At 45.7% G+C, this 27,904-nt stretch overlaps 1 protein-coding gene across 1 annotated transcript; it reads right to left on the reverse strand.

Annotated features, from left to right (window-relative positions):
• Positions 1-27,759, reverse strand: NOTUM (notum, palmitoleoyl-protein carboxylesterase). Its single transcript, XM_054977697.1, has 11 exons — positions 27,419-27,759; positions 25,862-25,914; positions 19,243-19,338; positions 16,001-16,061; positions 14,414-14,472; positions 9,156-9,258; positions 5,650-5,841; positions 4,874-4,974; positions 4,316-4,463; positions 2,560-2,607; positions 1-1,157 (listed from the first exon to the last, which is right to left on the reverse strand). The coding sequence occupies exons 1-11, from the start codon at positions 27,748-27,750 to the stop codon at positions 851-853; spliced, it is 1,500 nt and encodes a 499-aa protein (XP_054833672.1). The 5' UTR covers positions 27,751-27,759; the 3' UTR covers positions 1-850.
• Between the last annotated feature and the right edge of the window lie 145 nt (positions 27,760-27,904).

The raw sequence follows: 27,904 nt of genomic DNA on the forward strand, positions 1-27,904 counted from the left end.
CGCAATGGAATCATGGGAGTCTAATAATAATTATAATAATAATGCCACTGCTGACCCTTGCCCTCTCCCAGACATACATGGAAAACCTTTCCAAAGGAGAAGTATTTACAACTTTACAACATCATGTGAGCATATCTTGGGTCAGCCCTTATAAATAGCATTTACATATTAAAATAAATATTTTCACATTGCCAAAGTAGCACAAGGTGGTTTGTCATTTTTTTTTAAAGTTACAAAACAATATCATTAATCTTATATTTCTTGCTTATTTCTTTAAAAATTAAGTAATAAAAATCATTTTATAAAATAATACAAAAGTAAATGGAGTACAAGAGAAGTCCACTTCTAGCCTGTGCTTGGTTTGTACATTATGTTACATCATGAGATGCTGACCTCCAGGAAGTCATGTGACCATACCTTCGTTTCTAATTGGATAAATAATCCAGTGCTTTGTTTTTTCCCCTCACGGTTTGTCTGTTTATGCTGAAAAAGTTCTTGAATAGGGTAAAAAAAAATAGATTAGGTCCTTTTAGTTCTGGAGAGCGTTCTTGATTGTGAATTTTCTCCACAGCTGTTACACCCATTTGGGAATTAATACAGACCGAGGTTCTGCTTAGATGAGCTTGTCCCCTGAAGCAGAGGCAACGTTTCAATCCAATGGTGTGAGAATCTGTTCCTTTTATCTTGAGACGCGAACTGTGCCAGAGAGTGCATGCGTGAGTTTGCCTGTGGATCTGCGTCGTTGCTTGTGTAGTGAAAGCGGGCAAGGAGGGCAGAAAGTTTGAGAGAGGAGCAAAAAGGCTCCTTTTTCTTCTGGCAGTCACTCAGTCCTCCTCAGCAAAAAACTCTCCTAGCTACCACTGCTCAGCATCCCCAGAAGTTTACTTGGTTCCAGGCCCTGCTGCTGTGCCATCTTCTGCACATCAAAACCCATGTGCATGAGAAACTGGATCACATTCATCTCTTGTCCTGTGTATTGGTCCTGAATGGTAGGGCACGAGGGGTTACAGTGTGGCCACGGACAGCTGTCAATCAAATGGATAGGGCAGCCTTTCAGTGGAGCTTTCCCATTCTTGTTGCTGTCATGTAGGCTGCGGTCCCAGCAGTGCAGAGCACGGGGTAAAGAGGTCCCTTTCACTTGGATGTCTGTCCAGTGACTGCAAAAACAAACCATACAATTGACATCCTTGTATGAAGTATCACCATGATATTCGTTACTCGTTTTCACATCAATTGGCACATGACAGTTCATGTAATTATCCAAAATAGCAGCACAATGATTGGGCAGAACAGCTGCTCAGTACGGGCTGCAATCTTTAAGAATGCTTTCCTGAGAGTAAGGCCCATTAAATAAAAATGAACTTACTTTTGAGCAGACCTGCTCAGGATTGCTCTCCTAGACCCCACAGATGCTGTGGACTTGTTTTGCATACAGATGTGGTGATGTCAAAATAGCCACACTCCAGTATCATGACAGAGGCTTATCTAGGCCAAGCTTGCTGCTGTGCTTGCACATGCCCCTTCCTCCCTTCGCTTGTGCACGGAACATAATCAAAAGCCTCTTGGTTTGGAAAGGCATGAATCAAACTCCAGTCTGCTGTGGCATTCAGATGCCAGGGCCTGTGCAAGCTTAGAGCTGGTTTGTAAAGTAGAAAGAAATGACAGTTTGCCCAGGTGTCTGAATTGCATGTCATGGCAAACTGGAGCGTCATTCAAGGCTTCCCAAACCAAGCTGTATGCCACATGTGAGGGGAAGATGGAGAAGTCACTGGAGCATGCAAGCACAACAAGCTGTGTTTGGGCCTACCGCAGATAAACCTCTGTTTGTCATGGCTTTTCTGTCTGCAGACGGTCAAGGTGCCATTACAGAATGAGCTACTGAGCACTACCAGGAAAAAAAGGGGGACGGGAGCAGCAAAGGCGGCAAATAGGTTTTAGGAACCTAGATGTTGCATTGTGCATAATGCTTCCCAGGATCAAATCCTACAGAAATAGTGGCACCTACACTGTGTTAATTTTTGGATGCTTTAGGTTGTTCCTGCATTGGGCAGGGGGTTGGACAGGGTTGTTAAGACCCCTTCCAACTCTATGACTCTGTGAACTGAGGAGACAGTTTCCACGGGCTTCTTGAAGGCTGTTCCACAAACCTGGGCTTGGACTCTAAGGCAAGTGACCAGAGTCACGCTAGAGGAACTCCCCCCTCTCCCCTTTTTCTTGATGCATCCGTCTGTGCCCTCCAAAATTATTCTTCTGCAAGTCACTGGACCCCAAGCAACAGTGTAGGAAGCAAAGAAGGAATCTGCTGCAGGAGGGGAGGGAAATCAGCAAAAGTTGCCCTCCTGAAAAAGTGATTTTGATGAAGGAGCTCCTGCTTCTCTGACAGAATGGCACTCTACGGCCCAAGCCCCGGTAAACTAGGACGCTTGCTTAGTCAGACCTCCAGCAATGTTCCAGGGAACCTTTTTAAAGTGGGAGGCTGAGGGGTGGCCTTCCACTGTGCCTCGTTCTAAGCATGTGCAAAGCAAGACTGAGATGACCCTTTCCATTCTAGACATTTACTTGCGTGTGATGATCTCATGAGACAAACAAGCTGGAGCAAAGCTGGCACTGAAAAAGAAAAAGAAAAAAGGACATGAAGTAGGGGGTGGCAGAAATGCAAATATTTCTGCATTCCCTTCCTGGCCACCAAAGCTTTTGCTGTTCCTCACACATGGCTCAGGTTATCTCAATGCTTTATGGAGTTATGTGTAAGCTTGAATTGGTAGGGTGGCTGCTGGGTTTACACTTGGAACATTTGAGCTTCTCTGAGGTGCTGTGCTCAGTGGATTATGATATAAAGTGAAGTGGCACTGCAGAAGAACTTTGTATTTCAAGGAGTCTAGTTGGTGCACCACAGTCCGTCCATCTTGCCCAGTTCATGCCCGGAGAGCCTGAATATGCCTTCTTGTTATGTCTGAATATGCCTTGCTGTGCTATACTGTTTTTTGCTAATATAAGTTTTAACCTTGCTGTTTGCTAGTGTTCTCCTATCCCAGGCACGATGTCATGGAGGGGTTTAGATTAAGCACCTGGTACAAAGGAGTGTGTAAATTATCACCTGACGAAGGGAGGCGTACAGGTAATCATCTCTTGAACCAGTGCCAGGTGCCTGGTTTATCAGCTGGCCTTGAGCAATCAAGACGGACCGGACACTAAGAGCATTCCTGGCCTTGAACTTCCCTTTCTGGACAATTACTCATCTTCTCTTTAATTACCTCCCCTTTTGAAGAGAATCAAGGTGCCAGGTGGAACTAGGTAGTTTTAACCTATATATGTCCCAGTAAGCCCTCTCCTCTAGTTGAACTTCAGCAGAGGCTTGAACCGGTACAGTGCTGTGCAAACTTGGCCAGAGGAGTCCGCCCATTGTCGATTTGGGGTTCCTGGCAACTGAAGTGGCATTTGAAATTATCAGGTTGTATCTTTCCTCTCTTATGTTATTGTTTCTTTGTTTCTTGAATGGCTGTATGTTTCCCCTGTCATTGTGCCTTTGCAGGTATGATCTGTTTTAATTATTGAATTTATGCACTTATTTCTGTTTTGTTTTTCACTTGCTTTTGTTTAATAAATTTGCTTTCCTTTCAAACCTGCGTGTTCATTGCTGTCAAATCCTAAAAGAACCTTTTGCCCCTTGGCAAAACATAAAGGACCCGAGTCACAGATGATTAATTATATTATTACATGAGGCTTCTTAGCGCCTTGTGAACACCCCGTGGAGAAGCCTAGAAAGGGCATAATAGTAGACAGGAGTGTTAAGTCCTCCAGGCTTTATCCTTTATTATAGGAAATAAAAACAGTAGCTTGAGGTTGCTGAATTCCCACAATTCCTTTTCCTTACACAGTGATAACAAGATTTCTAAATGCAGCTCAGATGTATGCAAATGTTTTAATAATAGTAATAACATTTGATTTATATACTGTCCTTCAGGACAACTTAACACCCACACAGAGTGGTTTACAAAGTATGTTATTATTATCCCCACAACAATAATCACCCTGTAAGGTGGGTGGGGCTGAGAGAGCTCTGCGAGAGCTGCGACTGACCCAAGGTCACCCAGCTGGCTTCAAGTGGAGGAGTGGGGAATCAAACCCGGTTCTCCAGATTAGAGTCCCACACTCTTATCCACTACATCAAACTGGTTCTTTTAAAAGTTTTGGACAATATGGCTTGTTAAGCGTCTGAAAAATTTCAAATTGTAAAAAGAGCAGACTCCTATCCCACATCATTACCTAAAAAAAAAAGTTCAAGTATAAGGAAATGATAAGAGGTAAGACTAACGTTACATCCTTGAGTGTGTTCCTCAGCTCACGGCCCAGGTTCTGGATGTAAAGCCACTGTCCCTCTTGCACTGGTTGCCCAGTCAAATGTACATTGTCTACCGTGAGCTGGGCTTCATCAAAGAGCCATTGCACCACAAAAACAGGAGCTACAGAACAAGAGAAAGGTTTCATCATTATTAGAGCTGCTGGCAAAATTCATTGACTAAAACTTTATTTGATTTGATTGGCAGCACAGGACATTTTCTCAGTGAGGCTGAAAAGGTAAGGTCATGCTTGTTTATTGAGGAAATGTTAATGCTGGTGTTCTACTTTGAGAGAAAATGAAAAAAGAAATATTAAATATCTACTTCTAAAAATCATAGATTTTATGGAATTATCTCATGTTTTAATAATATGTAAATTTGCTCATCCAGCCATTGGTTAAAAGACACATGGTTAACCAACTGAGAATTCTTTAATTAGTTGACATTTCTAGCCATTATTAATTATGATAAGGAAAAATCATCGGGAGTATGTTTCATATCACCCAACAGAAAGCCTGCCTTTGCACACTTACATCGGAGTGTGGGATAAATTTTATAGCCAAAGAAACAATTCCATTCCTCGCCCTCTTTAAACTGCATTTTGCAACGTTCTGGAATAATTCCATTCCAATATCTGAAATATAAAATTATAATCATAGTTAATTACATTAATTTGTTCAGTTATAAATATCCAGGGCTTTTTTTCAAGACCACACAATGATGTCACTTTGGGTCAGCTGGAACAAGGGGGGGGGGTTAAAGTTTAAATTGCCCTTGGTGAAAATTGTCACATGGTCGGTGGCCCCGCCCCCTGATCTCCAGACAGAGGGGAGTTTAGATTGCCCTTCGTGCCACTTGGCGGCGCGGAGGGCAATCTAAACTCCCCTCTGTCTGGAGATCAGGGGGCGGGGCCACCGGCCATGTGACCATTTTTAAGAGGTGCTGGAACTCCGTTCCACTTCGTTCCCGCTGAAAAAAAGCCCTGTAAATATCTAACCACAATCCATAGAACACTGGAACTGTGATCTGTGAATATATGAATTCCAAATATTATGGACAGCAGAGGGCACTAAAGCTGCCAAGTTGAGCAATTACAAACATTAGCAAAAAGGAAATTCTCACTAGATGAACATATCACATCTGTGCTTATGTCAGCAGAGCCAAAACATTTCATGAATATTTGTTCTTTTCTAAGTAGAACTTCATCAGCTAAAGGCAGTACATATCCTACAATTAAAAAGAGAAAGCTGGGGGTCTCAGACCAGTGTCTGACTTTCTGGGAAAGGAGACCCTAGAATACTTTCAGTACCTAAGTCCTCTCCTGATGGCTTCTGTGGGGGCGCAGGTTATGCTATCAATGCAGTCTGTTCTGCGATATTGTTTATTATCCAAGAACCAGCCAGAGTCTGCCAGGCCACGGACCTGAATCCCAAGATACCCCATCTCTTCCAGCTGCTCTGCTACACGATCCACATTCAGGAGCACCCCCGTTCCGCCAGCACTGTAATGACAAGGTCAGTCTTTCAGTGAGATTAGCAGCTCAACCGCAGAAGTATTCCCTGCAATTTACAATAAGTTCATCACTCTCCAAATTGGATTGATTTACACCGTGTAACCTCAGCAAGAAAGGCAGACTATAAATAAATAAATAAATAAATCTCACAGTGCTGTGCAAAGCAAAGTTCTACCCTTCTAAGCCCACTGACTTCAACGGACTTAAAAGGGTGGAATTCTTCTTAGGACGGCACTGTCAATTACCCAAATCCAATAAACTGAATTTTCTGGGTGTTTCTATAGTGCCTGTGATAGTATCACCTTATGTACTTTACAACTAATATTGGTACAAATGTTCCCACCCATTGCTTACGTATGCAGTGCTATGGGCAGTCCAAAGAAAATGTGGCTGCACAGAAGGCTTTCAAAATTCTGAACGGGAAGTTGATGAATAAAAAGACTGGAATGGTTTAATTAAGCCTACCATTGTCTGGGTTGGAGCATATGATCGGCATATTTCTTCCAATTCTGGTATTCAATTTTCTAACCATTATAGAAGATGCTTGTAAGATCAGAAGTCCAATTTAATTGCTTTAAAGGTCTTCAAAAGATATTCTAGGGCAGAGGCCTCCAACAGGTGGCTCCCGAGTTACCAATAGCTTGCCAACTGCTGCAGAATAGCTTGGGCATCCCAGGAAATGATTGCAAAAAGATCTCTAGACTTTATTTCATAGGATTTTTCTTTGTGCTATTTCATTGATAGCTTCATTTTTGGTGTTCTTCCAAGTCCATGTTCTGTTTCTAGGACAGGGAAAACATTGGCAATGTGCTGGGACAGTGCGAGGGGAATGTGTGTGTAAAATGCAATCAAGTCACAGCCGACTTATGGTGACCTCATATGGTTTTCTAGGCAATTAGCTAGGTATATTTTCATTACTCAGATGTAGCTTGAATTATATAAGAAATTAGAGACCGCCAGTCTAGGCAGCTTGAACTTGTGAGTTATATCACCTACTGTAAAAAAACATGGTAAAAAATCTAATACCAACTTTTTCTCAGCCTCTGTTTGTGTACGCATTCTATGCTGTAAAGCTGCTTCTGACTTATGGTGACCATATAAAAATTAATGACCTCCATAGCACCCAGTCCTTACCAGCCTTGCAAACTGGCAGCTGTGGCTTCCTTTATTAAGTCAATACATCCCATGTTGGGTCTATCTCTTTTCCTACTGCCTTCCAAATCTAGCATTATTGTCCTTCCTCTAGATATAACCAACAATTAAATTACAACATTTATTTGTTTAATTTATTTAAATATTTATATACTTGCCTTTCTCCTGGGCATCCCAGAACATTATAATGCACATCCTTGGAATCTTACACCGAACATATACAAATCTTTTCCTGACCTCAATAAGCCAATTATTTGTGAACTGGATTAAAACATCATATAATTACTCTGTCAGCAGGATAACCTACGGCTGCTTCCACATGGAGGTTTTCCTCTACCTTGGCTTCCAAACTAGAGCACTTTTGTACAGCTTCCACACAACATTGTACTGTAATCATCCTGTTTCCAGGTCTTCCCTGTTCTCAATAAGTTCTTTCCCAAACCTGCTTTATCCCATTGTTTTGGCAAAGAGCACAGTCCAGCCATATTAACATGACACTGGAAGGAATGGTGCTTCTTTTCCTGGCTTGGAAAGGTTCCATGCATATCAGCTTCATTTTCCTACCATCATACCCCCATGGATGTCACTTCCCCAGCATTTATTTCTTGCTGCAACCCCAGAGGGCTTCTTGCATTTTTTTTTTTAAAAAATGGTAATTGCTACAGCTCTATAACAACTATTATAACAAAATTGTTTTCTTAAAATTTGAAATAGATAAGTAGCAATAGATCATTAGGGCAATATAGTGTTATACCAATCTGTTGTCTTATCTATTTCTAGTTTAACTAGAACTGTGACAGCACAAGCATGTGTGAAGAAAAGAACAAAAAAGGGGTAGTCAGTCAATATAGCAGGTGTCACGCATCTGATGAAGAGAGCTCTGATTCTCGAAAGCTTATGCTACAGTAAAGTTGGTTAGTCTTAAAGGTGTTACTGGACTCTTTTCAATATAGCCAGTGTGACAACCATGCCCCCAAGAGCCAATACGGCCTTGGTGTGGAGCACATGAGGAAGGGTAAAAATCAGAATAAAGACAGAAAAAAGTGCACAAAGACCTCCCATGTGTGTAAGTTCTGTCACTAATGTGCATTCTTCTGCATTCACCGTGTGAAAAGAGCCCTCCTTGAGTAATAGTAAGTGTCATCTTCAAAATGTAGGCCTCACCAAATGTTGTTTGACGTGATATCAAATTATAGCACATACCAATCTTGGAATCCCATGATTTCCTCCTATTATCAGGCCACAGAGAGCAGCTACACTTCCATAAGCCTTGAGAATGACAGAAAGGGTGGAAACAGTTCCCCCTTTTCCAGCCACTCTTGGGGCTGAGAAAGTGTTGCTACTGGGCAATCTCAGCAGCAGTGCTCTCCCAGCCTTAAGGATGGTTGGAAAGGAGGAAGCTGGTAGCTGCAAAGCTGGGGCTATTCTCGTCTTTTTAGCTATTCTTGGGCAACTTAAATGCAATCTGGAAATTTTCTGTTGTGGGTCTCCAGTAATACGAGCTTTACTTGCCCTTTACAGTAATACGAGCTTTACTTGCCCTTCTCTGCCCTTTGTTTAATGTCTGTATTTCCATAAAAGGAAGTAATTCAAGAATGATGTACACTCCTTAATGAAAGAGCTGACACATTCTGCTTGTATGAACACATTCTGCAAGTGTCTTGGAATTTCTCCTTTCTGCATTAATATCTATTGGCACTCAGGAATGACAAAAGAGTCCGTGTTTTGGTCATTTCTTTGTGAGGACTGAGTTCCTGTTTTGGACAGTACTTTGTGATATCTTTATTTGATGTTTTTTCTCCTGCCTACATAGTCTTCATAAAGAGCCCCGTGACACAGAGTGGTAAGCTGCAGTACTGCAGCCCAAGCTCTGCTCACAACCTGAGTTCGATCCTGGCAGAAGCTGGGTTCAGGTAGCCACCTCAAGGTTGACTCAGCCTTCCATCCTTCCGAGGTCGGTAAAATGAGTACCCAGTTTCCTGGGGATAAAGCATAGATGACTGCGGAAGGCAATGGCAAACCAACCCGTAACAAAAAATCTGCCAAGAAAACGTCGTGATGCGACGTCCCCCCATGGGTCAGTAATGACTCGGTGCTTGCACAGGGGACTACCTTTACCTTTACATAGTCTTCATAACCCAAGCATGTACCTGCTTCCTGCCAGCAACAGCACCTTGGCATTTCCTAGGCCTTTTCCCACCAACTCCTTTACAACCTCTTGTATAATGAGAGATCCCATGAAGGCATATTCATCTGGAAAAAAAGGAAAGTGTTCACAGTAAAGACAACTGTTTTCATTGGAATTTGGCTTTAAAAGTGTTCCCTTTTCTCTCCGCTGAAGATTTGGGGTCAGCGCTCATTGGAAATACATACCACTCCTTTATTGAGAAAGTTACTTAAAAGAGAAATGTTGGTAGGGGAAAAATACTTAAAGGAGACATGTTGGTAGGGGAAGATAATGCAGATCTGGCCGTGCATCTCAAGTCTGACATCATTCTTATCAAATGTCTCAGCTCCAAAATCAGAGAGTTTTCATTTTAGAGGGCTCAGCACATTTTATGCATCAAAATGTCGTATTTCCCTTCCCTGAAATATTTCTACTAGAAGCGGGGAGTAGAAATTCAGCGTTCCACAGCTTAACAAGTGAATATTTGTTTCATCTATTAACTGCATTCGAGGAACACAAGCAGAGAACCCACAAGGACTTGCAGAGGGCGCCTCATTTTCCCTTGTATCACCTCCACTGCTATTCTTTCCTTTTCCTGAAAGCTGCCACAGCCTCTCTCCTTTTCCTGCTTCCTTCTCTTCTTCCTACCCACCCACCAGCCTACCTTTATCTGCTCCCGTCTTCAGTTTTTTCTCCGCTCCTCCCCTTGGCAGCTTCTCCTCAGGGAAATGTCTGGCTGAGTTGTGTGATGGCCACTACCAGGCCAAGCCAACTGGAGTAGATAGGATGTCTCCAGGAGTTGCCACCAGTCCTGTGCCCAGCAAGGGGACAAGGAAAGGGGAGGGATACTTTCCAGGATTGTTTTGGTCTCCAAGTTGACCCCTGCTGGTCACTTTCTCAGAGCTAAATCTCACATACTAAGGCAGCAATGGTATCATCTCATTGTGTGATTTTATGTACAAATTCTTAGCTGATTTAAATTGGAGTAATTCAGTAATTTACCATAAGATAATTATCAATTACCTAAAATCTAAAAGTCATATGCTGCTCACTTACTACTGGCAACCTACAATGAACTGGAAGGGAACAGGGAGGGGGAAGAAGCCTAGAGTAAGCCAAGTCTCCTCCTTTGGAGGAGACATTTTGGACAGAGCCTTTAACTTGCTGGGAACGTTCCCAGTGGGCTGCTATTACGATGTCCACTGGTGGCCAAAAACAAGCTGAGCCAAGCAGCTCCTGCAATGCTGGCAGCACCACATGGGCCCCTCAGGTCAAACTTGGGCTGCTGCAATGCTAATGAATGTAAGCCTTTTAAGTCTATACTTGTCATCATTACCTTTCCAGCCCAGCCCAGGGCCACTTGCTTAGGGGGCTTAGCTTGCTCCAGGGCTGTTTTAATGTCTCAATCCATTAGGGTTTCCAGATCCTCTTATCCCCCGGGTGGGAGGGCCAGTACCCAGCTTGTCTTCTTTGGCTGCGTGTGCACAAAGTGTGTGCCCGCTCCCAGCCTGTGTGATGACATCACTTCGAGGAAGTGACATTATTGCATGGGCCGCAGGTCATCCTGGGAGCACTCCCGCACTCCATAGGAGCCCAATTCGGGATGATTTGGACCCAGATTGGGCCAATTTGGCCTGGAACAGGCCACTGGGGAGCGCTGCTGCACTCCGCAGTGGCCCAATCTGGGCCAATTCATCCCTGATCCAGAGTGTGGAAGTACGGCTGCGCTCCGCAGCAGCCCAATCCAGGCCCAGATTGGGCTGCTGTGGCACGCAGGAGCACACTGTGCAGCTCAGGAGCACCTCCCAAGAGGCACATTCCCCGCTGCTGGCCAGGTAAGCGGGGGTGGGAGGTGGGAGCAGGGGATTCCCCCACCCCCAGCAGGGGACTGGCAACCCTACAATCCATCCCTAGTAGTTGCTTTAATTACAGTTCAGTCCTAAACAGTTACACCATTCTAAATATAGTGACTTCCATGGACTTAGAAGAGTGCAACTCTGTTTAGGACTAAACTGCTAATTCCTCAACTAGCAAAACAGATCTTTTACATCCCTCCCCGCCTACTTTCTCTCTCGCCATTTTGCTGCCTCTTCTGGGGAGAGTCTGAAGTCTCTGAAGCACGCTCCTGCTTGGTAAGTCATTGCTAGCAGGGAGCTAGCAATCACTATGGAGAGACAGCAGAGGGAAGAACAGAGGAAATGTCCTTAAAAAGCACCATCACTAGCTAAATGCAGATGAAGCAGCAAGACTGTCTGTCGGTCTGTGCTTCCACCTCTGTATTCAGGATGCTAAGATGAGTAGTACTACTTATCTACTACTGATTATCATTTGAATGATATCGTTAACCACAAAAAAGCAGATACAAACCATGGTTTAGAATCTCAGTTTAGCAAATCACAGATAGTTAGGCAGCCTACATTCAGATCAGGATTTAAACAAATTGTGATTTGTCATGGTTTCTAAATGCATCTTTCTGTGTCTCTTTGAGATTGCCAATGAGGGGATCAACCACCTGAGAGCCTAGTACCCTTTTCTTGCTAAGAATGGAGTAGATGATGGTTGTTGTGGGTTTTCTGGGCTGTATTGCCATGGTCTTGGCATTGTAGTTCCTGACGTTTCGCCAGCAGCTGTGGCTGGCATCTTCAGAGGTGTAGCACCAAAAGACAGAGATCTCTCAGTGAGAGATCTCTGTCTTTTGGTGCTACACCTCTGAAGATGCCAGCCACAGCTGCTGGCGAAACGTCAGGAACTACAATGCCAAGACCACGGCAATACAGCCCGGAAAACCCACAACAACCATCGTTCTCCGGCCGTGAAAGCCTTCGACAATACAATGGAGTAGATGGTTGTTGCAGCTGCAGGTGAGATGCATGCATGTCTTTGATCCTCTCCTGTCATAAAGGGCCAGCAGACCTAAGGGTAGGTAAATAAGAGGCACTCTCAACTAGCAGTACCCAGTCCTGGTTAGATGCTGCTTAAAAACAGTTCAGTGTAATGGTTAAGAGCGGCAGGACTCTAATCTGGAGAACCAGGTTTGATTCCCCACTCCTCTTGCTTGAAGCCTGCTGGGTGACTTTGGGTCCATCACAGCTTCTCAGAGCTTTCTCAGCCTCATCCACCTCACAGAGTGATTGTCGTGAGGATAATAATAACACTTTGTAAACCACTCTGAGTGGGCATTAAGTTGTCCTTTAGGGAGGTATATAAATCAAATGTTGTTATTATTAACAGCATACTAGAAAAGCAACAGGGCTCTCAGGCTCCTGGTCACTTTCTTGCCCTCCCTCTCCCAAAAAGAAAGGGTGACAGAAGCTGCCCAACTAGGAAGTATAGGAAGACAGGCTTGAACCTCTCTCTGCCAGGATAAAGAAGGAGAAGCCAGAAGCCAGATGCAGCGTGAATGCTCTGCTGAGAACAGGCACTGCCATTTTACACAGCATGTGAAACTTTCTCTGTCTCAAGTTTGCCTTAATCTTAATAGTTGTCAGTAGCCCTTAAGGCAAGGAGGAAGCAGGGAAGATCCTCACGCAGCCTAACATGGTAGTGTCCAACCCTGGATACCTTGACCAGAAAGAACCTGGTCAGTGGCTCCTGCAGCTCAGGCATGTGACCTCAGGGAGGATCACCTGAGATCAACAACTACTTGGGGAAAATAGCTATGCAGCAGAAGAAACAATAGCCTTTATTCCTGATACAGTACGAGATAAAATCTTGATCAAGGGAAAGAGATAAGAGCTGTAGAATCTGTTCATCCTCTCCGAGCAGATGCTCAAAAAACCTCCTTTATCAATGTCTCTGAAGTCAAGGCAGTAAATTTGTTTAACCCCCTCAACAATGCTAACTGACTGACTGATAAAATAAAGTACTTGTTACTCCACTGTTCTTTCTATGGTTTAAAAAAATCTTTTGTTTACCCAAAATGCTATTCTCGTCTACAGAAATAGTCATAACAAGGGGTAGCCTAGGAAGTATTGCCTGGGACTGGGGAGGGGGATTGCAAGGAGCTGCACTAGGTTAGTTGTTACAACAACAACAACAACAACAACAACAACAACATTTGTTTTATATACCTCCCTTCAGGTCAACTTAACACCCACTCAGAACAGTTTTCAAAGTATGTTATTATCCCCGCAATAAACACCTTGTGAGGTGGGTGGGGCTGAGAGAGCTCTGGGAAGCTGTGACTGACCCAAGGGTCAACCAATGGCAAAGCCATTGGGAGCACTCCACCACTGCACATCACACGAGGCGTCAAGGTGCTTGTCATGGCAGCAGCAGTGGCCTCTGAGTGCTGCGTTAGCCTCTGAGGTAAATTTAATCCCCCCGTCCCCTCCTCCTCTCACACCTAGCAAGAACACTTCTCTGTGTGTGAGCAGTGAACTGTTCTGGTTTTGCGGCTTTTTTTTTTTTTTTGGTAACCCAACTTTTTTACGCAAACCTGGTTTGTAGCCAAGTGGGCCAGATCAGCAAATTTAAGTATCCATATGTTGGAGCCTCTTGACTATTAGATATATGATGCTTGTTTAGCTAAGAAACAGGATTATAAAAAATATCCTCGTGCAGGATCATTATACTATAATACATTAGTATTGGTGTCCAGCAACTCAAACTGGTAACAGCTGCCACCAAATGGAAGATGGTCTTCTTGAAGAGTCTAATATTAATCCAGGGAAAAAAAAGATTTCTATAGGGTCCACATTAGATCCACTGAGCCACCTATACTGGTTGGATCTGTTCCATGTCTGAACTGCATAGACCTCTTCCTCAGTCAGCCATGGACAAGCCAAAAAGTTTCCCTCTCAACAGAGTGAGCCTCTCTATGTAGTAGTTGTAATAATTCTAGGTGGTGAAGTCCTGGAGCCCACACCCAAACATCAGGGAGAGCCTTCTTAATTCAGTTTTTAAGTCCTGGCACTGCTCAAGTCTCCCTTCCCAAACCTAAAAGTTAAACTCTATTCATGGTGGTAGCTGCAGGGACTGGAGGAAGTTTAGCTAAGTGAAATGGGCTGCGTCAGGTACTCAGAATACAGATGTGCATCTGGCTATTGCTGTGACATCCCTGTGTGATGGTGCCCTGAACCATGACAAAGCAGGGTTTGGAAACGGATGTGGATATTTATTATTCCTTCCTGTCTATTGGCAAGAGCCAGTCCTTCGTTTGCATAACTGTAGAGAAGGCAGGCCGTATCCTTTTAATGCATAATGTCTGTCTGGTAGCAGGGGCCTGTCAGAAGCACTCACTTTTCTCCGTCTTGGCAGAGGCTCCGCACCAGACATCGCTTGAGCAATACGGAATAAAGCTGCAAGAGACAAGAAGTATGTGAACACCACTATTCTCTTGACATGCTCCATGGGGTAAAATTGGGGTCAAGCAAATTAAACGCTACAGGAAAGGGGAAGAGACTAATTTCATGCCTGCTCAGATCTGAGGTATCAGCTGGATATCTTCCAAAAAAGAAATCACTCAGGAAGCATTCGGTCAGATTTACTGACCTATCCTGCTTATGTTAAAATGTACATTCATCAAGTCATTTCTTCTTTGTAAGAGTTGCTTCATATTGCACACTAGCCTGAATATACTGGTGTTCCACTGTTGCTTGTTACTGTAATTACAACTTGAAATACTCAGGGAGATCTGCCAGAGAGTTTCAATGGACAACAGCTTCCTGGTGTTATGTCTCCCATTTGCACTTTACAGGATTTCTGTGACAAAACACTGGTGGATGGAGCAGCTGTGTAAAGCTTAAAGAGGATCTAAAACCCAGTGACTCCATTTATCTACATGATTGCACGTCGACAGGGTACTCTGACTAAATGTTTTACATGAAGCACATGCGTACTCCCACACTCCACGCAATAACATTCCCACACCCCGCACATGGGACTGGAAGCATATGTGCCCACTTGCCAAGGCTGCCTGCCAGTGACAGGTGATCGCCAGGTGGCCTGCCTTTTCCCACTAATCTTCTTCCCACAATGAATGCCTCTTCTTCCCCACTGGAGACCCAAAGAGGCATACATTCTTCTCCTCTCCTTCATTTTATCCTAACAATAACCCTGTGAGTTTGGTTCAGTTAAGGGTGTGTGATTGATCCAAGGTCATCCAGCAAGCTTCCATGGCAAAAGCAGGGATTCGAACCCAGTTCTCCCAGATCCCAGTCCAATAGTCTAACCACTGCGGCACACTGTCTCACATGTATTGTTCTATTTGGTTTACTTTTTCTTGAACCTGCTGTCATTCATCTTCATTCTTTCAAACCTCAGAAATGCTGTTTGATAAGCCCCAGTGGAACATTTAATTATGTTTGGCAGGCCTTTCACTATGGCAGAAAGCCTCCTGCAGGCAAGTCCCACTGCCGCTCACAGTGGGAGCAGGAGAAAAACTAAAAAAGCAGCAGCATCACATACGTCACTATGTCACTTCTGGGTATAACCCCCGAAGTGACAAAGGGTAGCTCTAAGAATCACCAGAAACACTATGGTTTCCAGTGATTCCTAGAGCTACCCAGAAGTGATGTAGTAACATCGGCAACATCACTGATGTCACACACCCTCTTTTTTCTAACCCCAGCTCTCTTGCTCGTTACTAGGCCTAGCAACCCTACACAACCTATGTCAAGGATATTATTTTCCATTAAATGCATTACCTTCACCTGCAACTTCAACGCTTACTGGTTTTACAATTACTTACTATAAGTTCCAAGGCCTACTCTTGCTTATTTCATGTTCGAGCCAAATTCTCATTTCCCGTTTGGTTCCTGCCCCTGTATCATGTTTACTTTACACAGCTGCACTCCTCCCAACTTTAAAAGCCATTCCCTTGCTTACACCATATTTGCATTCCACCAGTGTGGATTTTCCTCTGGTTGTGATGACAAAATGCCAGTTCCTGTAGATGGAGAATAAGAAAATATTGAGAGAAGGGAGGAAATCCTTAGAGCATTAAGGCAGTCTTCAGCAATGTATGGAGAACATTCAATAGGAACGTAACAGGTGAGAGAGGCTAAAAAGGAAAGTAATCCATGTGAACACAACTTTCAGTCTCAGCCCATATCTTATGTACATGCATCAGCGCATTTTAAACAGTACAGTATTGTCCATTAAATTATTTCCAAATGTTTTTTATCTTGGTGGCATTAAAGGAATGAGAAAAAGGAAGGCCTTGGGCAAAAGGTCCAACAATGTAAATTGCAGTTTCCAAAATGAGATAAGAAAATCCATCTGTTATGTCAAATACCAGACCCAGTTCTACTCTAGGCAGATAAGCAAATCCATGTACGGTAGTAGGGTTGCCAGTCCCCCACTGGGGGCAGGGGATCCCCTGCTCCCACCCTCCACCCCCGCTTACCTGGCTGGTGGGGGGGGGAACATGCCTCCTGGGGTGTGCTTATGGGTGGCGGCCTGAATCGGGCCAGATTCAGATGGATTTGGGCCTGATTCGGCCAAAATCAGGCCACTGTGAAGCATGGGAGTGCTTCCCATGCTTGGCAGTGGTCAAATCAGCCTGCTATGGAGCACAGCAGCACTCCTACACTCTGCAGCAGCTGAATTTGGGCTGATTCAGGCTCAATTTGAGCCGAATTGTGTTGCTGCAGCACATAGTAGCACTCCTGCACTCCACAGTGGCCCGATTTGACCCCCTGCGGAGCGCTCCCAGGGAACCATGTGACCCACACAATGCCATCACTTCCCAGAAGTGACGTCAGTGTGCAGGCCGGGGGGATCGGGGGGGATACCTGGCAACCCTATATGATAGCCATGAATATAAACCACTCTAGTTTGAAAGATAATTTCTTCTCATTGGTTAAGACAAGACAGAACTTTTTAAAATGGTGTCATGATCCTAGGCATGAGGCTAGGGAGTGCAGCGACCTGTAGGCCTCAAGACAGCTTTTCCCTCATGCACAGGCTTTAGACCTGGCTGCCAATTTCCCTGCAGGCCCACATTTCCAAGGGAACATACAAGCCTCAAGCTTCGGCCCGGTAAAAATGGAGGGATAACAAGTACCAACTGCTATCAAGGAGGCAGAACTCTAAGCACGGTTGCAGGTAGGTTTGCCAATCTCCAGGTGGTGACCAGGGAGCTCCCAGAACTGCAACTGATCTCCAGATGACAAAGATCAGTTCCCCTGGAGAAAATGACTCCTTTAGAAGGTGGATTTCATGGCATTAAATCCTGCTTAGGCCCCTCTTCTCCTAAACCCCACCCTTCCCAGGCACCACCCTTAAAATCTCCAGGAGTTTCACACCCCAGAGATGGTAACTCTAGTTGCAACTTGGAGCTGGCAACCCTACTGGGAAGCAATAGGGAATAGGGCCTGGTGTGCTGGCATGCTTACATCATTTCCTGTGAAAACCAGAAGTGATGTTAAATATGCTGGCACAATGTCAATGCCCCCCCTCATTTTCTCCCCCGATGCTTGAGGTACCAGCAGGCAACAGGACTGAAGGCCTGGCATTTCACTCCCTGAAGCTAAGCAGTAGCAAGGCTGCTTTTGGAGGGAGTTGATCCCTCACTCCTTATGGCCTACTAGGATCAGATATTGAGACAGGCTTTACAGCAATTACAACTGCAAAAAGGCATGCTGTGATGTCATCCCAGGTCCAATAAAGCCTGAGCCTTAATATCTTCAGGAGGCATTGTAAGACCTTTTTATTTTTATATAGTTCCTGTCTCTATAAAAGATTGTCATATATTTGCTTTGAAAAGTGACATATAAATATTGTAAATAAATAATATAATATAAAGTTCAAACAGAAAACTAAACAAAACTGAGAAAGGGGAGATATTTGAGGCAAGTAAGACTTTTTGCTTAAGTAAGTATTAAATGGCATAAGATAGTGATTGCTTATATTCTAATATTATTTTAAACTTTTTGCTACTTTCAATATTGTTTGAAGATACTGCTATCTGCTCAGAGTCATCAGAGACAACAAGTTATATAAATGAACTATGTAAATAGATAGTCCTGGTTCCTGGGTACAGCCATATGGAGGGGAGGGGTACACAAATCAATCCTGAATTCTCCCTAGAAGCTAAAATGACTAACCTGAGGCTATTGTACTTTGATCGCATTATGAGAAGACAAGGCTAACTGGAAAAAACAATAATGCTAGGAAAAGCTGAAGGAGAAAGACCCAGCATGAGATGGATTGATCAATAAAGGAAACCATGGCCTTCAGTTTCCAAGAACTCAGCAATGATGTTAATGCTGTTAATGATAAGACATTTTGGAGGTCATTCACTTATAGGTTCGCTTAAGCAAGAGGAGACCTGATGGCACATTACACACGTATCATCTTTATAGCAGACCCAGGTAGAAATTCTAAAAGAAAGGTCAAAGACCTGCCATACCTCCTCCCATATGTACTTTCTGGCATCATGAAATTACCGAATGCTATCTGAGGCAAATTCGTCAGCCTCTCTCTCTCTCTCCTACAGTGCACTGTTAATTTTGTTCCTAGCAAAAACTTAGCTCTTTCAAGAAAGCATTCTTCACAGGAGGATCTACGTGTCTTCATTAAGGATTTTTTTTTGGTGCTGAGCTGAATTTTTCAGAATTGTATACTTTTATTCTTCTTTTATGAGCTATTTTGGGTGAGGAATACATAGCATAGTTATATACTTCAGTCAATCGATAAATAATAACAAAAGGAATGATCTTCCAGAGAAACAGTATACCTCCAAATACTTTGTGTTTGTGTATGTATGTGTACACACACACACACACACACTAGGGTTGCCAGGTTCAGGTTGGGAAATTCCTGGAGATTTTGGAGGTGGAGCCTGGAAAGAGAGGAGTTTGGGGAGGGGAGGGGCCTCAATGGGATATAATGCTATGGAATCCACCCTCCAAAGCAGCCATTTTCTCCAGGGGAACTAATCTCTGGCCCGGAGATCAGTTGTAATTCCGGGAGATCTCCAGCCACCACCTGGACACTGGCAACCCTAACACACACACACACACACACACACACACACACACACACACACACACACACACACACACAGTAAAAGCAACATACAATTAGAAGAATATATCTCAGGCCGATTGGATTAAAGAGCTTACCAGTTTTGGTCATGGGCCACTCCTTGGAGCTCATAAGTTTTCTCATTGTCTCATAGCGAGTGTTGCAGTTCTCTCTGTTAAAGCAGTACCACCCTCCTGAGGCATTAAAAACAAGAATCAGATCATATACTTCAACAAATAACATCTTGCTTTTTCAAAATGTAATTTGAGGGTGCCTGGAAATTAATCTAATCATAAATGTTCACTATGACAGCACAATCCTGAGGGGCAAAAGAGTGTTTAGGAAGTTGGTTGGCTGCTATGCCATAGTATTTATGAGATATACTGGCATAAGCAGGATTTGCACTGGCACAGAGGCCCAGCACTGCTACGCTGGTTCTGGCCACCAGTGCTGCCCAGCCATGGCCACCTAGTAGCAGGGCCACTGGCATAAATCCCTGCACCACTGGGAAACTGGGTGGGCCAGGAGGTGTAGTTGGCTTCCTAAACCACTCCAGCTTGAGAATGCCCCCAATAGCAGTGGAAATTCATGCCAGCAAAAAACATGATGTAATCCATGTCGGGGCAAGTGACCCCCGACAGGTGCTGATGGAACAAGGACACCAGCTACAGCTGCAACAAATCACTTCCCTCCCCAGCGACAGACAAATCCCCTCTCCTGCACCCAATCACGCCCCTCGCCCAGCACTACATAAACCACAGCCAGAACATCTTACAATTCCTTAGGAACGGCGCATGGCACTGGACTCTGTCTCAGAGCTCTCTGCCATGAGGACTTAGGGCCTCATTATACATTACACAAGCTTAAGTTTGGTTTGGGGGAAACCCCAACCCACCTTGTGTTTAACATGTGAATGCAAGCTGCATTTGAAACAGGGAGTGTGTGCGCAAAGCGTCTCCCATGTGTGTGCCAGAGGCAGGAGAACAACCTTTCTTCCCCTCTTCCACCTCACATGCTTAACTAGCAGAGAAAGGTGGTTGGGAGGGGGGTATTTGCCTTACTTCCTGGTTCCACCTATCTGCCGAGCCGAGCCGTGATTAGACCATACAGGAAAGACAAATAACCCTCTCCCATGGCCCTTCTCTGCTAGTCAAAGGGCCTGGGGTGGATGAACAGGCGCCTCCTGCCTCCACACATGCATGGGAGATGGTTTGCACTTCCCCACTCCTCGCTATTGAAAAGGCGAGCTTCCAGTCACATGTTAAATACACGGCATGTTTGCTTGTCCCCCCAACCAAACTCAAGTTTGTATAGCATGTAAAGAGGCCCTTAGAGTGCACAGTGTTGCACTTTGGTGGAAGGAGAGGCACAGAAAGGGCGCTGATTACTTCTGAGGAGAACTTAGCACTGGCACCCAAGGGGGAGAGCAAAGTCCATACTGTATTTCTAACATATCTCATTGCAACCCCAACAGGTCCAGAAGCTGAACTCAAAGGGGTACACTGACAGGTAAGTAGGGGCAGGAATCCAGCTGCCCTGGCTTGGGAGTTCTCATGTGCCATTCCCGTTCCCTCCCACAAGGGCCAGGCACCACCCCCACAATGCTGGCTCCCACAACCAAGGCCAGCAGAGTGTGCATATGGGGTGGCCTAAACCAGCCCTCCAGACACCATGTCCCATGTCATGCAAAGGGACATACTCCCAGGATAGTTTTCCCAGGACAGCTGCCTATGGGGGGACAGGGATGTTATCACACTCCCTTGCCAGGGACTCCTACTCAGCTGCCTGGCAGCTGCCTCACTGCGCTCTGTGGATCAGCTGGTTCGAGCAATCCAAGGATACATTCCCTGGCAGGATCAGAGCCCTATGAAGTACCACCAGATTGATCAGCTGCACTAGCGGAGCACCTCCACATGGGATGGGTAAGTGTCTACATGCTGACAACAGCATGTGTCTCAGGGATCTCTTAGCATATCCCCCCTTATGGGGGTGGTACTGTGGACGCTGCTGGGGCACCACAGGCTTGGCTGTGGCCAGCATGGTATCTTTGGCTGTTACTGTACATATTTCTATTTTGCCCCTCTGCAGGTGATTCCAACAAGGACACCCGGGAGCATGATCATTGCAATACTACCACTCCACTCAGTCACCAGTTCTAGTCCGGCCACCAGAGCATCCAATCCTGCCCAGTTTCCCGACCTGCAAAGCTGCCTCAGGTACATGCATGCTGAGCTAGGGACAGCTCAGCCTGTCTTTGCCAGGCTCCTGGGAGAATCTTGCAGGGGCACAAGCGCCAGACTGCACAGAGGGAGTCGGCCACCCAATTGACTGGACCTTTTCGTGATTCATGACTTCTGGGGAGTTCTACACTATTTCCTTGTCTTTGTGTTTCAGAGTGGTGAGCTCTCACCAGGAATGGCCAGGTTGGGACCACTGTGCTTGGTCTGTCTGGTGTCAAAGAATTTATTCACTTATTTATATCCATTATTTATAGTCCATATTTCTCACTGGGACGCAAGACAGATTATGCAATGTAAGTCAATACGATCAGCAGCTGAGCTGTTCAATAAATAATGCACTATGGTATGCAAATACAAATTGGTAGAAACTGGAAACAGCAGAAATCCAATACAGAGGTGAAAACACTGCTGAAACAACCATAAGCAATTACACATGACGTATTAAACAAACACAGAAACTATTCAGTAGGGACATATAACAACAGCCAGTATGCAGTAGTACAGTCTGTAGTCTCTGCCCCTTTACCAATGCATCTCTTTGAACTATTTTCTTACAGTACAGCCCTCCTACCTGTGTAAGACAGCCCTCCTGAATAAACCAGTTTTGCATAGTTTGCAGGAAGCTAGGGGAGTGGGAGCCCTCCTGACCTCATCAAGTAGACCATTCCACAACTTGTGGCCACATTCTATAGTACCAACTGCAAACGTCACATGGGCCCATGGGCATCTTAGAGGCTGAGCCCACAGGTTGCCCCAACCCTCTCCCCCACCCACTCACACACTTAGCTGGCCCACTGTGCTGCAGCTTGCACAGATAATGTGCTGGGTGGTCTGAGGGGGAGCCTGGCTGTTCTGGCATGGAGGGAGGTCTCTGGGTTCCACTCTTTCCCACAACACTGCTTGTGTCTGATAAGCCATGTGGCTCAGTGGTGCAAGAGCATGCCACCCCCCTGCCATGGTGGATGGAAGGGAGCTGCAGCCATAACTGCAGCATGGCGGAGTTTTGGAGTTCCCTACCTCCCTGACCAACTGATGGATCAGAATGGCAGCCAATCAGCTAGCTCATTTTGTCCCCCTCCATTTTGCGGGGCCAGCATGTCTGCTTTAGGGCTATGGCTTGCCTCTTCCCTCTCTCCATGTGGGGACTGAGGCAGGGGTCCTGGCCATGTAAACCCAACAATGTTCCATATATTGTCGAAGGTTTTCGCAGCTGGAGAACGATGGTTGTTGTGGATTTTCCGGGCTGTATCGCTGTGGTCTTGGCATTGTAGTTCCTGACATTTCGCCAGGAGCTGTGACTGGCATCTTCAGAGGTGTCTTCAGTAGAGGTTAGGAGGGCTCCCACTTCCCTATGCCCACTCCGCCCAAACCCACCTTCCTGAGTAGATATAAATTACCTGCCAACATTTTCTCCACACAGTGACACTGGGAGATCTCTGTCTTTTGGTGCTACACCTCTGAAGATGCCAGCCACAGCTGCTGGCGAAACGTCAGGAACTACAATGCCAAGACCATGGCTATACAGCCCGGAAAATCCACAACAATCAACGATGTTCCATTAGGCCATGCCTGTCTGTGGCCCACCGGCTGTGGGCTCCCCAACCCCTATGCCCCTTAACCACACACTTGCAGAGGCCTTTTCCACATCACGTGGCTTAGCAGTCTCGCGTATATATATGTCAACAATAAACTTTATTGCTGACCGACACAGAATGTGCCTGTTACTCTGGCAAAGGGATACCACCTGTGCAAGTCCCTTCATGCTGACATTCTCTGCTGGTATTGCAGAGCATTGTTGCACCACAACCCCTTTAAAACGAGTCATCGCAGCCAGGATGTTCACCCTCCAAACACTGGGTATTGTGGAGACCCTGGAGCCCGAGGCTGTGGGGGAGCCGAGGCAGAGTAGGCAGATCTGACATCTTCGGAGGGCAGTGGAGTGGGTCCTGAGGGGAACAGGGAGGGGAAATGGGAGCTGGGCCAGGCTCTGGGCGCTGTGTCCACAGTGGTCCCTGGGAATGCAGGGGACTTGGAACTCTTGCTGGGCCCTTGGATACGGGGCATGCAGCCAGCACCGTGTATTCCCCCATCCTCTCTTCCATGTGGGCAGTGATTGAGAAGGAGCAGCTGGAGACCTGCCATGAGTGGAGGGATGCTGTGTGCACGGTACAGTGGCAGTGGCTCCTGGTGCCTGGAGGAGTCGGTGGCTCTCACTAGAGATGACAGGCATTGACAGGCATGCATCAAGAGGCTGCTGGGGGACCTGTTAGTGCCAATCCATGCCCCTGCACAGGCCCCCACCCTGGCAGCCCCTCTCCTGCACCACTGCCAGCAGGGGTCACCCAGAGCACACCCTAGGCTGCCTTCACTCCCAGTGGATTGTGGCTGGTCCTCTGGGGAGGCACCCCCACTGCTAAGTGCCAGGCACCTCTGGCCAAATACACTCTCCTCATGTTACTTTCCTGGGGGCTGCACTCTTTGTCCCACATGGGGTGTGCTCCTGGGTGAACCTGTCAGGGCTTGCCATCAGCATGCAGGTTGCTGGGACCCCTTCCCAACTGTTCTGTATGTATGCTGCCTGTTACTGTTTGACAGGGCCCTGTGCCTTTAAGGGGGTGGGTGTATACCACTGGCATGGCTCCGTACGCTGGCATGGCCCACCTGTGACGTAAACTGAGCCACTTCCATATTGCTGCAGCCCTGTGACTAGTTCTTTCTGACTTGTCTGTCATGGCCATGCTGTCGCACCCCCACACACACAATGACATCTTTGGGGCACAATGCCATTGGTTGTTAGGGAACCAATCCTAGCCTCTACTGGAATTTTGTCTATTTGTTCTACTGGAACTCTGCAAGAGCTCCATGGTTGGCCACTTCTACTGCGGTGGCCCTCAGAACTGCATTGGCCACATTTTTTTCATATAACAGCAACAACGATAACAACAACAACAACAACAACAACTGCGCTTATATACCGCTCTTCTAGACAGATTAGTGCCTCAACCAGAGCGGTGAACAAGTTAGTGTTGTTATTATCCCTACAATGCAGCTGGGGAACGGGGGCTGAGAGGAGTGGCTTACCCAAGGCCACCTACTGAGTTTATGGCAGTAGTGGGATTCGAACCAGTGGAGTGCTGATTCGCAGCCAAATCACTTAACCAATAAATAAGCACTCTAACAGCTGCTTAGCATCATGCGATAACAGAATCCCGCTTTTTGATTGTGACCTTAAGGCACTATTTCTCAATGTAGCAAATTAAAATATTGTGTTTGTCGTAAACAGCAACAGCATGGAGAATTTAGGTCTTGAGGACAGACTAATGTAATTTCCACAGAGGAGGCATACTCTGCCTTGAAAATACAATTCAGTTCAGTAGGCTTTTTAGTATTTTTTAATTTTTTAAAGAATGAATCGGATGCCTTCAAGTTTTATATCTAGCCAAACCCTGATCCTAACACGCTGGCAGTGCTTCCCCCTGCTTTCAGCACAACAATCAACTCCATGCCTCACTGCATGCCACTGTTGTGCCAAAAAAGAAGAAAGGGGCCTGCTTTGCACTCTGGGCTATAATACACACATTCCTCTGGACTATGGCCATGACATGGAAGTAAACTCCACCGGAATCAAGGGCTTGGAATCAATGGAACTTACTTCCAAGCAACAGCCTGATTCTGTTCCAGTCGTGTGCATCACCTATGACCCTTTGTGGAAAGGCCCATCTAGCCATTTCGATGAGGTGTGGATGAGCGCAACAATACATACACACATGAAATGCCTGCTTCTGCCAGCGGATTGTCCGTTCTGGACTGGGATGTGTGAGGCTATGAACAGATTGGTAGATCTACTCAGCAACAGAACATTATTTTTACAGACAGCAGAATTCCTGAGAAACTTCCTGAATCTGCATCCGAGATACTTGGCAAGGCCAAAAACATGCCAAGTATTCATTTATTTCAGTAACATTGAGAAATAATTATCATAGTAATAGCTCCTGCTACAAATTCTTTGTGGTCACTTCCAAAATAATTTTGAGGCTGTAGTGCTAAATCTCCTCAGAAGAAAGTCTAGTGAAATCATTAGGACATTTCTAAAAACATAGTTTCGAGTTGGAATGTAAAAGCCAATGGATTGCTATCATATTATGCAGGGTAGCAGACAAGAAGGAGAGTGCGTACAATGAATTCAAAATCTGTTTAGAGCTTTACTATATGTATGTAATGAAGGTCATTTTGATTAAGGCTGTTTAGTTAGCCTGCCAGTAAATCTGCAGATAAAAGCTGCTTATGAAATTGTAACAAGAAAGAAAGGATGGAGACCCAGCCAGCAGAGAAGGCAAGTACATACATACACGCTGCAAGTCCTTTGAAGAGCGCAGCTAGGAAGGTCTTCCACCATCCTGACTTCTACAAAAGAGCCTAAACTCCTTGAACTTTGCTCAAATAAATAAAAATAAAATTAAAGAAAACTCAAGCTCACCTTCCAGGAATAGCAGCCACCTTCTACTGCCTTTCGATTCTTTGAGGTAGTAGCTAAAATAAAAACAAACAGAAGGCAGCGTGAACTTAATTAGGGAGACTGGCTCACTCAACCACAAGCTCTTTGATATACCAACTCATTATAATATCAAGAGGGTTACATAAAATCTTGGTTAAAGAACAAGAGAAAGAAACAGGATGGCTGTCAGAAGAGCTCCAAACAGAGTCTGATCAAAGAGCCTTCTCGGGGACCCTGAGCCAGGCTGGGCTGGCTTTCATCTTGCTCCAAAATAAATGCATTAAACAAATTCCTAGCATTCCTAAGTATTTCCAGGCAGGAAAGAGTTATTCCACCTGTTACTGGCTGTTTTCTGAGTAACCGCCACATGGTGGAAGCAGAGCTTGAACACTAGAATTGCTTCAGCACTTTTTGTAAGTAGTAAGTTTGCTTACAGCAAGAACAGAGAAGGACCAGACTTGTATTACCGCATTAATAGTAAACAGCAGTGAAAGATGTCTCAAGCATCTCTCTTCAGAAAAAGCATGCTTTAGAGGTACTTGTTATCCATACTTACTCCACATACAGAGAATCAATGCAAAGAGTTCTGATTTATGAAATAAGACCATGCTAGTGAAGCTGCGGGTAACTGAAATCTCAGCAGACCGCGATGCTTTAATAACCAATTAATACAGTCACAAGAGCTACATTTTTCTGACATAAGTTCTGCAACTTCTGCAGAACTTCTGCAACTTTTACGGATTCAGGAGGGGGCATTCCCCTAAATAAAGGACAGCTATTAACAGAACTTCAAGAACTTTGTAGTACGCTTCAATGCATCTGAAGAAGTGAGTTGTGACAGACAAAAGCTCATGCTGAAATAAATAATAGAAAAGAGCAAGAGTCCAGTAGCACCCATAAGACTAACAAAATTTGTGGTAGGGTATGAACTTCCGTGAGCCACAGCTCACTACCCTACCACACATTTTGTTAGTCTTATAGGTGCTACTGGACTCTTGCTCTCTTCTACTGCTACAGACAAACACAGCTACCCATCCTGAAATAAACCGTGTTAGTCTTTAAGGTGCTACTGAACTCCTGCATAATTTTCCAGCTACAGACTAACACGGCTACTCTCTGGAATGAGAATCCTAATACAAAGTAAGGAAATGCAAGAAAATGAAGCAAGAAAAAGTTACACCCAGCGCTGATTCTTTAGGCCACTTTTTCTTCCAAAGCTTTTTTTCTGTCCTCACACAGAGGTTTGTGAATCTATCTCCAGTGACTACGTTCAGTGCCTTGGACTTGGGGAAGCGAGGACTGTTTAGAAACCGGGGAAACAGAGAAGCATAGACTGATTGAAAAGGTAATGAAAGGATGGAGAGGGAGATAGAGAAGGGAAGGTGTAGGGAGTATGAGGAAGCAGGGTTCCGGCGGCCCCTTTGCTTCCTAAGACGTGCAAGAGGCAGCCAGGTGAGCTGGTAAACTGCCCCAGACAGGTGAGGGCCAGCAGATCCCAGCGGAAGAGGAGGCAGGGGGCGAAGAGCAGTGGCCACTCACCCAGCAGGGCTGCCGTCGTTGCAAGTGGCCGAAGCGTTGAGCAGCAAGTGGAGTCTCAGCTCCTGGTGCAGATTCTGCGCCGAGCACGGGTAGAGGGACTGCGCCAGGCTCTTGATCTGAGCCATGAAGCTGTCCATGTTGCCCTCGACGGCGGTAAAGTCCAAGGGGAAGCTTTCCACCGGCTGCCCAGCCGCCTCGCTGCGCTCCCGGGCTGCCGCCGCCGGTTGCTGCTGCTGCTGCCCACGTCGCCTCCAGCTCTTCCTGCCCTCCCCGCCGGGTCCCCAGTGGAGCAGCCCCAAGAGCAGCAACATTTGCACGGCGCCTCTGCCCATCGCGTCGCGGAGCCACCTGCTGGGAAGGAGCGAGACGGGAGCCGGGGAGGGAGCGCGGCGGGCGGGCGGGCGGGCGGGCCGGGGCTGTGTCGCCTGGGGCTTCGGCCGCCGGGCGCACGCTCTGCCCCTGGCGGCCGGCGGCGCTTCGCGGGCT

Source organism: Eublepharis macularius, chromosome 4 (assembly GCF_028583425.1).
Source record: "Eublepharis macularius isolate TG4126 chromosome 4, MPM_Emac_v1.0, whole genome shotgun sequence".
NCBI classification, from domain to species: Eukaryota; Metazoa; Chordata; class Lepidosauria; order Squamata; family Eublepharidae; genus Eublepharis; species Eublepharis macularius.